Source organism: Pelophylax lessonae (genome assembly GCF_965119305.1).
Source record: "Pelophylax lessonae genome assembly, chromosome: 1".
Lineage (NCBI taxonomy): Eukaryota > Metazoa > Chordata > Amphibia > Anura > Ranidae > Pelophylax > Pelophylax lessonae.
In genome coordinates this window covers 231,761,631-231,774,532 of record NC_138768.1, presented here as the reverse complement: position 1 = coordinate 231,774,532, position 12,902 = coordinate 231,761,631, and the positions used below count along the sequence as shown (strand labels likewise).

The window sequence follows — 12,902 nt, the reverse complement described above, 5'->3', positions numbered from 1 at the left end:
ATTGCTGTCTTGGGGTATCTGGACGATATCCTGATACGGTCAAACGCCAGTCAGAGCCTGGTGACCGACCTGTCCACAACGATGCGGACTCTGCAGGAGTTCGGTTGGACCTTAAACATTCCGAAGTCGACTCTGTGTCCTTCTGTTCGCCTTCCCTACCTGGGAATGATTCTGGACTCTGTCCAAGCGAAGGTTTTCCTACCAGAAGACAAGCTTCGGACTCTTCAGGACGAGGTCAGGTCCCTCAGGGACAACCGGCACTCGTCTCTCTGGACATGCATGAGATGTCTAGGTCTAATGGTCTCGTCTTTCGAGGCGATCCCCTTTGCCCAGTTTCACACGCGGGGTCTCCAGGCGGAGATTCTGACCGAGTGGGATGGGCGGCCGCAATCCCTGGATCTGCGGATCTCGTTGAGCCAAGGCACCAGAAGGGATCTTCTGTGGTGGCTCCAGTCCCCGGCGGTGTCGGGGGGCAAGTCTTTTCGTCCATTGTCGTGGACGGTGCTCACCACGGATGCCAGCCTTTCGGGCTGGGGTGGTGTTCTGGGCGTTCTGTCCGCCCAGGGAAATTGGTCGGGGAGGAGTCCTCCCTTCCGATCAACATTCTGGAATTGAGAGCGATAAAGCTTTGCCTTCTGAGATGGACGGACCGGCTTCGGGGCCGTCCGGTTCGGGTTCAGACGGACAATGCCACCGCGGTGGCTTACATCAACCACCAAGGGGGCACCAGGAGTGCCCGAGCGGCTCGGGAAGTAGCCGACATTCTGTCTTGGGCCAAGACACACGTCCCGGCGATAACGGCAGTTCACATTCCGGGGGTGGAGAACTGGCAGGCGGCAGACCCTGGACCAAGGAGAATGGTCCCTTCACCCGGATGTCTTCCAGATGCTGTGCGCGAAGTGGGGTTCCCCAGATGTGGACCTGTTCGCGTCTCATCTGAACAACAAGGTGGAAAGGTTCGTGGCAAGGACGCGCGATCCTCGGGCAGACGCCTCAGACGCGTTAGTGGCGCCCTGGCATCAGTATCGTCGGATGTATGCCTTTCCACCGATTCAGCTGCTGTCCAGGCTTCTTCGCAGGTTAGCCTCGGAACCGCACACGGTGATTCTGGTAGCGCCGGACTGGCCTCGCCGGTCCTGGTACGCAGACCTCGTAAATCTGGCGGTCGACGCTCCGTGGCGTCTGCCACTTCGAGAAGATCTCCTGTCTCAAGGGCCGATATTCCATCCTGCTTTACAGTCGCTGGCTTTAACGGCCTGGCTGTTGAAAGCCAGGTCCTGAAGGATAGGGGTCTCTCCCCTGAGGTCATTCCCACTTTGATCAAGGCTAGGAAAGCCTCTTCGGGTAAAATTTACTACCATACTTGGAAAGCATACTTTGCCTGGTGTGAGTCCAGGGGGTATTCCCCTCGCTCGTACTCGGTGTCGAGAGTGTTGGCTTTCCTCCAAACTGGGGTGGACCAGCGTTTGGCGTTGGCCACGATTAAGGGTCAGATTTCTGCGCTGGCCGTTCTTTTTCAACGCCCTGTGGCGTCTAATTCATTGGTTAGCACCTTTGTTCAGGGGGTGCGACACTTGGCCCCTCCTAGGAGGGACCCTTTACCTCCATGGGACTTGAACTTGGTTCTGTCCGTGTTGCAACAGGCTCCCTTTGAAAAGATCAGGGAGATCTCGTTGTCTCTATTGTCCAAGAAGGTTGCCTTTTTGGTGGCGATCACTTCGGCTCGCAGGGTGTCGGAGCTGGCAGCTTTGTCCTGCAATTCTCCCTACCTGATGGTCCACAAGGATAAGGTGGTCCTGCGGCCTAACCCATCTTTTCTTCCGAAAAGGATATCGGAATTTCACCTAAATGAAGACATTGTCTTGCCTTCGCTCTGCGCGAAGCCTAAGCATCCGAAGGAGGTTGCCTTACATTCCTTGGTTGTTGTCCGGGCGATCAGAGTTTACCTGTCGTCCACTAAATCTTTTCGCAAGTCGGATTCCCTCTTTGTCCTTCCTGAGGGACCAACGGAATGGCATAGCGGCATCGGCTGCGACCATCGCCAAATGGATCAGACAGATCATTGAACAAGCCTATGCCTTGAAGGGGAAGGTTCCTCCCTTCCCTGTGAAGGCGCACTCTACCAGGTCTTTGAGTACGTCTTGGGCTTTCCGGCATCAGGCTTCTGTGGCCCAGGTGTGTAAGGCAGCGACTTGGTCGTCCGTTCACACCTTCTCAAAATTCTATAAGGTGGATGTTCAGGCATCGGCTGATGCCTCCTTTGGCCGTAAAGTTCTCAGTGCGGCAGTTTCCTAGGGACCCTTGTTTTCATGGGCCCTTGGTTGTTGGGGTGTTTTTACCCCTGGGTTACTTGTTTTTCCTGGGTTGTTGCTCCTGTTGAGCACGTTTTTTCCTGTTGCCCAGTTGGTTCTCTTACTGTGGTAAGGTTCCTTTCTCTGATGTGGGTACTGCGTTGCCTTTCTACGGTTGCGTCTTCCACCCCTCATGTCTACACTGCTTTGGGACATCCCATTGGTGAAGACTTGTGAGGGGGCTGCGACTGTCGGAGGACGTAAGAGAAAACTGAATTTTTGTAAAATCTTACCGTAAAATTCCTTTCTCTGAGTCCTCCGCCAGTCGCCGCCCCCCGCCCCTCTTTTGGGGTTTTTGTGTACTCTTACTGCTATGCTACCAAACTGAGTTGGGAATGCTGGTGCAGGGAGGTATTGACTGAGGGGACAGCCCCTAGGGGTGTGTCTATTTTAAAAGCTTTGTATTAACAATTCTTGTTGCCTAGCTACTCCTACGGAGCAAAGGTCAATACCCATTGGTGAAGACTTGTGAGGGGGCGGCGACTGTCGGAGGACTCAGAGAAAGGAATTTTATGGTAAGATTTTACAAAAATTCAGTTTTTTTCCTGGCACTCCACATAGTCCTTTGAAAAGGAAGGTAATTTGGAAGGGCAGCAGCACCAAACATATTCACAGGCATCGTTCTAACCTGTGTCTGAAATCTGATTCGTCTTTGCAGGCACTGAAATGAAAGGACAGCGGACAGATACGATGTTGGCAGGATCCTTAGCAAAAGCTCTTTGCTGTATCCTTTTCATTATGAATTCATTGAGGGTCAATAGAACGTGTAATTTACATTGATGACCAGTGGGAGGAATCCCCCCTTACAGAGGAGATATGAATGCCACCCCTACAGATAACTTAAAGTTCATTGGTGTCATGCAGTTGGTTATACCAAGTGGTGTTGACACTTATCTGGGACTGCATAATTTTTACTCTTCATGTGTGGAGATCTGAGAGTGGGAGTAGCTGAGTGGCTGTGTGTTGTTAGTCCACAAAAAGACCTGGTAACAGAATGCATTTTTGGCAGATCAACAGGTATTTTTCTCAAGTTGTCTTCCAGGACAGCCCGTGAGACCTAGGGCTCCTCCTACCAGGACAGGAAACACATTTACCCCACCAGATAAAAGGCGGTCCTCCAGTCCCACCCCTCCAGTATTTCCTCCGGACAGGGGGTAACATGTTTCCGGGAACCTGGTTCTTTGGGTCTCATGGTCTGTCTTTTGGAGACTTGGGAAAGAATCTTCTATCTGACTTCTCCTGCCCAGGCGCAATACCTCATACCTTAAGGTTAGTGGTGGTTGCTTCTCTCCTATCCTCAGTGCCTGGGGAAGACCAAGACAGTTGGTGGCATCCGGGAAGTCAGGAGGGAACCTCTGTCCCATCCCAATGGCGGCATACTTGCAGGCAGTGTCGCTGGCTGTGCAGGGGAAGGAGAGCGCTGGCCGTTTTTTAAAAGGGGATTTCCTGGCACAGCTCTGGCATTTAGGGCAGAAGAGGTGGAGCTTCTGCATTCCTCCCGTGCCCATGGAAGTGGCATAGGTCCCTTCCGGTCGCAGGTGATGTTATCAGCGGGTGCCGGAGACGCTGGTTCCAGTCTCCTTAAAGTGCAGGCAGGAGATGGCTGGGCAGCTGGTGTCACTTACATCCAGGAGAGGCAGGATGGATTTCTCTGCAGTAACTTCCCAGGCAGTGGATGCAGGCTCTGGCACCAGCACCTCTCAGGTAAGCCTGAGGACTCTTCCCTCTTGCAATAGCCTGTGGGGCTTTCTCTTCTCCAGCATAGTTGTATGGGGCTTGGTGAGGGGCACCTTTTTTCTCTCTCCCACACTGGGTGTGTTTGGAGACTGGGGTGGTCTGATTCTCAAACTAGTTTTTTATGTTTCTGTTTACAGACAAAGCTTCTGGACAAGGTCCAAGGGCAACCACCTAAAAAAGAAGTGTGCAGTTTGTGGGACAAAGCTGAGCTCATCGTGGAGTAAAGTGGTCTGCCACTCATGCATAGACAGTTTAGTAAAGGATGATCCAACTGTTTCCTTTCAAAAGAGGCTCACTTTAGTTAGAGATGAGCTCTCCTCTACCTTTAGTTCTTTAAAAACTTTATTGACAAAATGCAGACTCCCACTCAGAGTAAAGCCTCTGATAGGCCCGTGGCTGGAGCTCCGCTGCAGAGTGCGGGTCGTAAGGATCCAAACAGGAGTCTGCATCTCCCCATTCCTCACAGGAGGAATCAGGATCGGGGGAAGAACCTAAGGATAGGGAATCCGCCAGGGGCTCTAGGTACAAATTGTCACTAGAGGATGTGGATGATTTGTTAAAAGCTGTCTATGTTACACTTGAAATTGAAGGAGACACCAAAGGACCAGATTATTAAATCTTTCCCTCTTCTTTTCCGGGCAGTAGGTTTTTGGGCTGATTCCTCTGCTGAGTCGGTCAGGATGGCAGCTAAGACCTCGACGTTGGTTAATTCGGCCAGAAGAAGTCTCTGGCTTAAAACGTGGTCAGGAGACTCTTCTTCCAAAGTGCGCTTGTGTAGCCTTCCCCTTACAGGCGACTATCTCTTTGGCTCCAGATTACAAGAAGCTCTGGAACGTACTGCTGACAAAAAGAAGTAATTTCCAGAAAAGAAAAAACTCCTCAGAAGTTTTTTCGAGAGCAGGGGGGCAGACAGTAGGGTCCGCGTGAGAAGTAGGCCAGACCCAAGAAACCGTGGACTGGCCAAAAAAGGCAGCGGTGGGGAGGGGGTCTTGTTTAGCCCTTCTCAACACCGGTAAACTACATTGACTCCTTCTGCAGAGTGGGAAGAAGATTAAGGGCCTTCCTCCCACAGTGGAAGGGGATCACTTCAAGCCCTTTATTTTAGATCTGGTCTCCAGGGGGCACAGACTGGAATTTGATTCCCGGGCGCCGGAAAGATTGTTAATCACCAGTCTGCCCAGAGATCAAGTAAAGGCAACTGCCCTGAGTCTCCAGATAGGAAACCTGGTAGATCCCGGTTCCAAGGGCAGAGCAGGGCAGGGGTTTTTACTCCCACATCTTTGTGGTAAAGAAACCCTTGGGAAATTATCGACTGATATTGAACCTGCGTTCTCGAAACCATTCGACCAGATACAAGCACTTTCGAATGGAATCAGTATATTCCATAAGAAATCTGCTTTACCCAGGATGCTTCATGGCAATGCTGGACTTCAAGGATGCCTACTATTACATCCCTATTTATCCAGCATACTAACAGTTTCTACGACTAGCAATAAAGATAGGATCAGAGCGCTGCCCTTCGGGTTGTCATCAGCCCCACGCATCTTTACAAAGGTCCTGGCGGAAGTGTTGGCCCCGTTTAGACAAAAATCAACTCTAATCATCCCCTACCTGGACGACCTCCTAGTAGTAGCAGATTCCTGTCAAAAACTAGAGAGGGATTTCCAGATGGTTCAGGAGTTCCTTCAGTTGCTAGGCTGGATAGTCAACAAAGAGAAGTCTTCTCTGAAACCTTCCCAAAGAGTAACATATCTCGGGTACGAGATTTCCTCACTAGATCAAAATATTTTTCTTCTGGGGGTGGGGGAAAGGTTTTAAAAACAGCTCAAATGATGGTATCCTTGCAAACCAACCAGTGGGTCTCACTCAGAGATGTTATGACCTCTTGCTTTCCAGCTGTGCCTTGGGTGTGTTTTCGCGAACGTCCTCTTCAGTTATTCCTTCTAGGAAACTGGGACGGGTCTCCAAGTTATTTGGAATTGAAGGTACGAATTCCCTCCAAAGTAAAGAAAACCCTGTGATAATGGAGGTCGCCATTTCACCTCGCCAAAGGGCTGGAATGGGTCATTCAAAAATCACAGAGAATAATCACGGATGCAAGTTCTTTTGGATGGGGAGCCCATCTTCAAAACAAGATAGCGCAGGGAGAATAGTCCCCGCGGGAAGCAAGAGCATCAAATCAAAGGGAGCTCCTGGCAGTGCAGAGAGCATCAGAGGTTTTTCAGGCAGAGGTCAGAGGACGCCATTTGAAGATTTGATCCAACAACATTGCAACTGTAGCGTACCTCAACAAACGGGGGAACATAAAGTCTGTTGCAGTTTACAGCCCAAAATATTCTATCTTGGGCCGAGGAGAATCTAGCCTCCATTTCAGCACTTCATCTGATAGGGAGTTCGAATTTTTTGCCAGATTACCTCAGCTGCTACCAGGTGTGTCGGGACAATTGGTCCCTTAACCTGGAAATTACCGCCAGGTAGGATCTCCCAGAGGTGGACTTTTTGCAGCCCAAACAAACAGCAAAACAGAGAGATTATTTTCCCTGAATCCAAGGGACCAGTCTCTGGGATCTACACATTTTGCGAATTCCTGGTCATTCAGCCTCTGGTATGCTTTTCCTCTCAGACTAATTCAGGAAATTTCTCCTGGAAGACACCAATTTGAGTCTGATAGCCCCCTCTTGGCCCAAAAGGCCTTAATTTTCATGCCTGCAGACACTAGCCTCATAACCTCCAGTGGCTCTCCCTTTGAGACAGGACCTGTTAAATGTCTGGTATCTCATAATCAAGTGGCATCCTTAAGCTTGACAGCTTGGTATCTGAAGAGCAGATACTAACCTCCTAAGGGTTCTCAGACAAAATTGTTAAGACCCTAGTTAGTTCTCAGAAGCCTGTCACAAGAGCTATATACTCCAAGATTTGGAAGAAATTTAACTCCTGGTTGTCTGAAAATCAAAGATTGTCTCCCAATGTTCCATCTATTCTGGAATTCTGGAATTTTTTCAGGAGGGTGCCAAGAAGGGTCTATCCCTTGGTACTTTAAAGGTGCAGGCTGCGGCCATTAGTGTTTCCTCCAGTACTCCCTTTTGTAAAAGCCTGTTATAGCAAGGTTTTTCAGGGCTATTTCCAGGTCAAACCAGTTGTTGTCAGATCATGTTATACTTGGGACCTATCTCTAGTCCTTCAGGCCTTAGTGACTGTTCCTTTTCGAGTCCCTAAAGGATTTGTCAGTAAAATTACTCAGACTGAAAACTGCGTTTCTGGTTGCAATTACGTCAGCTCGCAGGGTCAGCGAATTGCAGGCCCTCTCAATTAAGGAGCCTTTCCACTTCCGGTTCCGGCGCCACATGAAACAGGAGTGAGAGACGGCGGCTCCGGCATAATCGGCATACAAAGCCTCCTTCACACCGCTCCGGAAGCTTCGGATCCCGGCCACATTACCCCTCGAGGTACCGCTGCATATATCCGTTCTGATGGACCGCTTTGTGGTCCACAACGGGACCGGATCCACCACGTTGCCCCGCCAGGACTCACAGCAGCAGGGAGCGCCCTCCCCCGCAGGCATCATGGCCGCTGCTGAGCCCATGGATGGCGCGGCTTCTCCCCACATGTCGGCTATACAGCCTGCTACGCCGGAAGATGCACAGTATCAGAAGATGGCCCAGGCTGTTGCTGCAATCCTCTCTCCCACCATTGCAGAGGCTGTGGAGAAGGCGGTTGCGGCAGGGGTGGCTCAACTCAGAAAAGACATTGCTGAACAGGCCAAACGCCTATCTGAGGTGGAGCACAGAATCTCTGATATAGAAGATGAACTCCAATCATCTTTTACTAAAGATGCCAAGTTTGCTCAGACACAACACTACATCCTTGAAAAGCTGGATGACCTTGAGAATAGGTCACGAAGGAATAACCTGCGTATTATCGGGCTGCCTGAATCCTTCAATGTCAGCATGCTCGTGGAGGTGTGTACCACGCAGATTCCACAGATCCTTGGCATTGCCACTCCCTGCACGATTGAACGGGCTCACCATCTGGGAGCCCCCTCCAATGATCGCAAGACACCTCGTCCTGTCATTGTACGCTACCTTAATTATTCTGACAGACTGGCTATCCTCAAGTTCTTCAAGAATGCAAAATCGCTGGTCCTGGACAGCCACAAGCTTTTATTGTTTGCTGACTACTCGCAAGAAGTTGCCAGCCGGCGTAAAGCTTTCCAACCTTCCTGTAATGCCTTGTTCCATAAAGGTATCAAATTTACACTGGCATACCCTGCAGTTTTGCGTTTTACAGACCAGCATGGAGAAGCCCTGTCGTTCTCCCATCCGGATGAGGCAGCTGAATATATCAAATCTCGCCTGCATATCAGTATGGACTCCCCTGCTGCACCTTCCTTTTCCCCCTCGACCAGGGATCCCATGAACCCCAGGAGAGATTCGTCCAAGAGAGCCCGTGTCTCCTACAACCGCCGACAGGACGGACTTTGCTGAGGGTCGCCAACAACGGCTTCTTTCAGGCTAAGTTTGCTATCAGGGGCGTAGTGACACCATACTCAGGTTACTTTATTGCTTGCCGTCTAGGGCGAATAACTTGTCTCTTATGTTATTCACCTCTTGGATGCCTGCTGCATTTTGATATTTCCTGTGACATGTTGTCTTGTTTTGCTCCTGTTATGACGCTGCTTATGACCCTTTTCACCCCCACAGCCTTATCGGAGTACTGACCCTCTCGCTATAGGTAATCGGCTAGTATATTGCATGTCCTCCGAGATTCTTCCCTCCTGTGAGCGACTGTACCACCCTTCCGATGGCGAGCGGTCTCAGCTTGAACGCCGGTAACGCTGTTGGAAATGTGAGTTTTATGTGGAAAAAAGTGAAGTCCACACTTCCTACACTATGTGTTTTGCTGTTATACCATGATCTTCAATGTTTTTTGCTTTCTATGGTTAATGACCTTCTTGGTCGGGTTAGCACCATATCCATACCCATCTCCACTTGCTCCTGGCATATCCCCCCTGTCCTTCTTCGCACTGATAGCTTCAGCCACCGACCTTCCCAACTTCCACTTAGTACTCTTTTAGTCCTTACTACAGGATCCCCCCCCTTCGACCCTCCTTGATCTCCGGATAGTCTCTTGGAATGTCAAGGGGTTACGTTCTCCTAATAAACATATGGCCATTCTCAGGCAGCTGAAAAGACTTAACACTGACATCGCTATGCTCCAGTAAACTCACCTTTCCTCAGCTGACTTCGAGCGCATGCGCAAACTTTGGGTGGGCCGAGTCTTCGGTTCGGCCGCATCCAAAGGGAAAGCAGGTGTTATGATTTTAGTGCACAAACGCCTCACACTTGACTGTTCCTCCTTATTCACCGATGATCAGGGGAGGCTCCAAATTCTACAGTTGTCCCATGGCCCTAAGGAAGTTATCCTATCAAATGTCTATGCTCCCACACCTCAGACGCAGTCCTTCTTTAACACGCTCACGGGCATGCTGGCTCCTTATATTCACCTTCCCCTGTTGGTAGGGGGCGATTTCAATGCTGTCATGGACTGTACCGTAGACAGATCATTGAAGTTGCCTGCTGCCGCTTCCCACCCCTCCACCACAGTATCTGCTCTGTCGGTTTTCGCTGGCAGGCTGCAACTTACCGATGTTTGGCGGTTGGCCCATCCCACAGACAGGGAATACACCTTTTATTCCCCCCCCATGGCACATTCTCCCGCATAGACTATTTTCTCTGCAATTCATCCCTACTCCCTACACTACACAGACCCACGATCTCTGATTTGGTTATTTCGGACCACTCCCCTTTGTCGATAGAGTTGTCTCTTACGGACTCCGTATCTACTCGTAAACCCTGGCGATTCCCATCCTACCTTGCCAACAATGTAGATCTCCTGTCGATCCTGACCCGCACCTGGGATGACTTTTTGCGTGACAACGAGTCTCACTCCTCTGACCCGATTTTGCTGTGGGAGACTGGCAAGGCTGTCCTTAGGGGCAGGATCATAGCGTTCGCCTTGGCGTACAAAAAGAAAGCGGAGGCAAATTACCGTAGCGCTAGCGCCCTTCTGCAAGTGGCACATTCCAATCTCCTCCAGCAAAACTCTCCCGCCCACAGGACCCAGTGGAAGGAGGCCAAGCACCGCTTTGACGAGTGGGCTATGGCCCACGAGCAATTCCATGTATCCCTTCAGGACTTAAAATACCACAAATATGGCAATAAGTCAGGTAAGCTTTTAGCCCGCTTGTGCAGGGGACCCTTCACCCCTACCCACATTACTTCCCTCAAGGACCAGCCAGGCAGCCTGATTGACACCCCGAAAGGGGTCAATTCTGTCATGCAACAGTTTTATGCGAAACTTTACGGCCCTGATCCGATAAATGTAACGGAAGCTAATAAATTTCTTGATGAGGTCCACCTCCATACGATCACTGCGGACCAATTGGCCCTATTGAACGCCCCCATCACACATGCAGACATTGCCTCGGCCGTGGCGTCTCTTGCTCCTGGCAAGGCCCCCGGGCCAGACGGGTACACTTCCGAATTTTACAAATTATCCAAGGACTTACTCACCCCCACGCTAACCAAAGTCTTTCAACACATTATGGATGGAGGGAGATACATGCCCACGGGTTCCCAGGCTTTCATCAAGCTCATCCCGAAGCCCGGCAAAGACACCACGGAGCCTGGTTCCTACCGGCCCATATCCTTGATAAATCTTGATGCTAAACTCCTCTCAAAAATTGTTGCCTCCAGACTGGCCGTGATCATGCCATCTCTCCTCCACCCATCCCAGGCAGGCTTCACCAAGGGGCGCTCCGCTACCGCCAACATCCGCAAGGTCCTGGCTGTGTTGTCACAAGCAACAGCTGATCCCGCCAACAACTTTGCCATTATCACATTGGATGCCGAGAAGGCATTTGATAATGTCAACTTCCAATGGCTCCGTCTGGCCCTCCTTAAATTTGGCTTTTCGGGTCCCTTTCTACACCTCATTTCGGCGATGTATGCTTCCCCTACTGCTAACGTAGTCACCTCCAATATTATATCGGACCCCATTCCCCTGCACAAGGGTACTAGACAGGGCTGTCCTCTATCCCCTCTCCTCTTCAACTTAGCCTTAGAGCCCCTGTCCAGACATCTTTCCTTTACATCTCCCCTGACGGGCATACGGATAGGCCGAGAGGAACTAAAGTCCACCCTGTTTGCAGACGATATCCTGCTCTTTACCGCGGATCCAGCCCGCGACATGCACCATGTCAAGGACATATTCGACAGGTTCAGACTCTGCTCAGGTTTGCGCATCAACTATGCGAAGAGTGAAATACTTCCTCTCGGCCACCCGCGCTCCTTAGATTGGACATCAACATCTCCCTTTACTATTGCCAAGACTAGCATAAAATATCTGGGTATACAGATAGGCAAATCTCCTTCCTCCCTGTACCACCTGAACTATACGCCGCTGATCTCCAAAATATCCAAAGAACTGGAAAATTGGGTCTCCCTCCCCCTGTCCCTCCTAGGCAGGTGTCATCTCTTTAAAATGGTCACTTTTCCCAAACTGCTGTATTTGATGCAAACGCTGCCTCTACTCATTCGGCACGCTGATATTAAAACTATGCACAAATCCCTTACGAAATTCTTGTGGAAGAACAAAAGGTCTAGGATTTCCATCCCCAAATTGTGCCCCCCCAAGCCGCTTGGGGGCGCCAACCTACCAGACATCAGACTTTATAATTTATCTTGCTTGTTGAGAGTGGGTATGGATTGGCTAAATGGATCTTCCAGGTTCTCAAATTACTCACTGGAGTCTCAAATTCCGGGCCCCTTCTCATTGTCGGGCCTCCTGCATAGCAAACTTAGCAGTCTCCCCCCGAGTCTCAAGCAGAACGTCCTCTTTCGGGATACTCTTGTTGCTTGGAGGGAAATTAGGAAAAAACTGGGCCTGCCTCAGCACATCTCTAGCCACCTTCCCATTGCGGGCAACCCTTCTCTATACGACATGGGCTTGGAGCGGATTTACTCTTCATGGGCTCGGATAGGATTGAAGACTTTTGCTCAACTGTTTGATTCCTCGACGGGAGCTCCTCTCCCTTTTACTACTATACAGCGCCAGTTCAACCTACCGGCACACCATTTTCTATATCTGCATCAACTCACCTCTCATGCCATGGCACTCTGCAGGGATGGGTCGAAAAGATTTCTGCCCTCTATTTTGGACACCCTCCTCTCTGTGGATAACCCAAAACTCGCCAACATCTACCGCCCTCTTCAAGCCGAACTTTTGGGTGCCCGAGCGGACTTCTCCAAATCTTCCTGGGACCTTAAAATTTCGGGCTCCAAACAGCTCCTACTGGCAGGCTTCAACTCCACGTGTGCTTTCATCACCAACGAATTCTAGAGAGAACAACAACTGAAAATTTTGCACCATGCCTATTCTCCATTCTCCTCCTCACCTCTCCATGTGCCTTTACAGGGATGCTCGTGGTGCTCCTCTCATCGCCCCACGCTATTCCACCGGCTCTGGAACTGCCAAACTGTTTCATCTTTTTGGGACGAAGTAGAGCATATGATTACTAGGGTTATGGGCCTCCTACCAACTAAAAGCCCTTTCCCGCTCATCTTTGGCCTACTGGATAATAGACCACCTAATGTCCTCATCGCCCGGTCTAAACCTCAGTCATCACTTCTGACAGCCCATAAAGCTTGGATCTCCACGTGTCTCATGATTGCTCGCAGGACAATCCTTAGGCATTGGATCTCCCCCTCCCCTCCTACAGTGGGGGAAGTTCGATCAGATTTGGACAACCTACTC

General features: G+C 50.4%; 1 protein-coding gene across 1 annotated transcript in view; it reads left to right on the top strand.

Moving 5' to 3' along the window:
- Positions 1-12,902, top strand: part of GTF2H3 (general transcription factor IIH subunit 3) — a 37,839-nt gene that overhangs the window by 12,727 nt on the left and 12,210 nt on the right. The window contains exon 5 of the mRNA XM_082251589.1: positions 3,010-3,075. Within this exon, the coding sequence (XP_082107715.1) occupies positions 3,010-3,075 (66 nt within the window). The remainder of the gene's footprint in view (positions 1-3,009; positions 3,076-12,902) is intronic.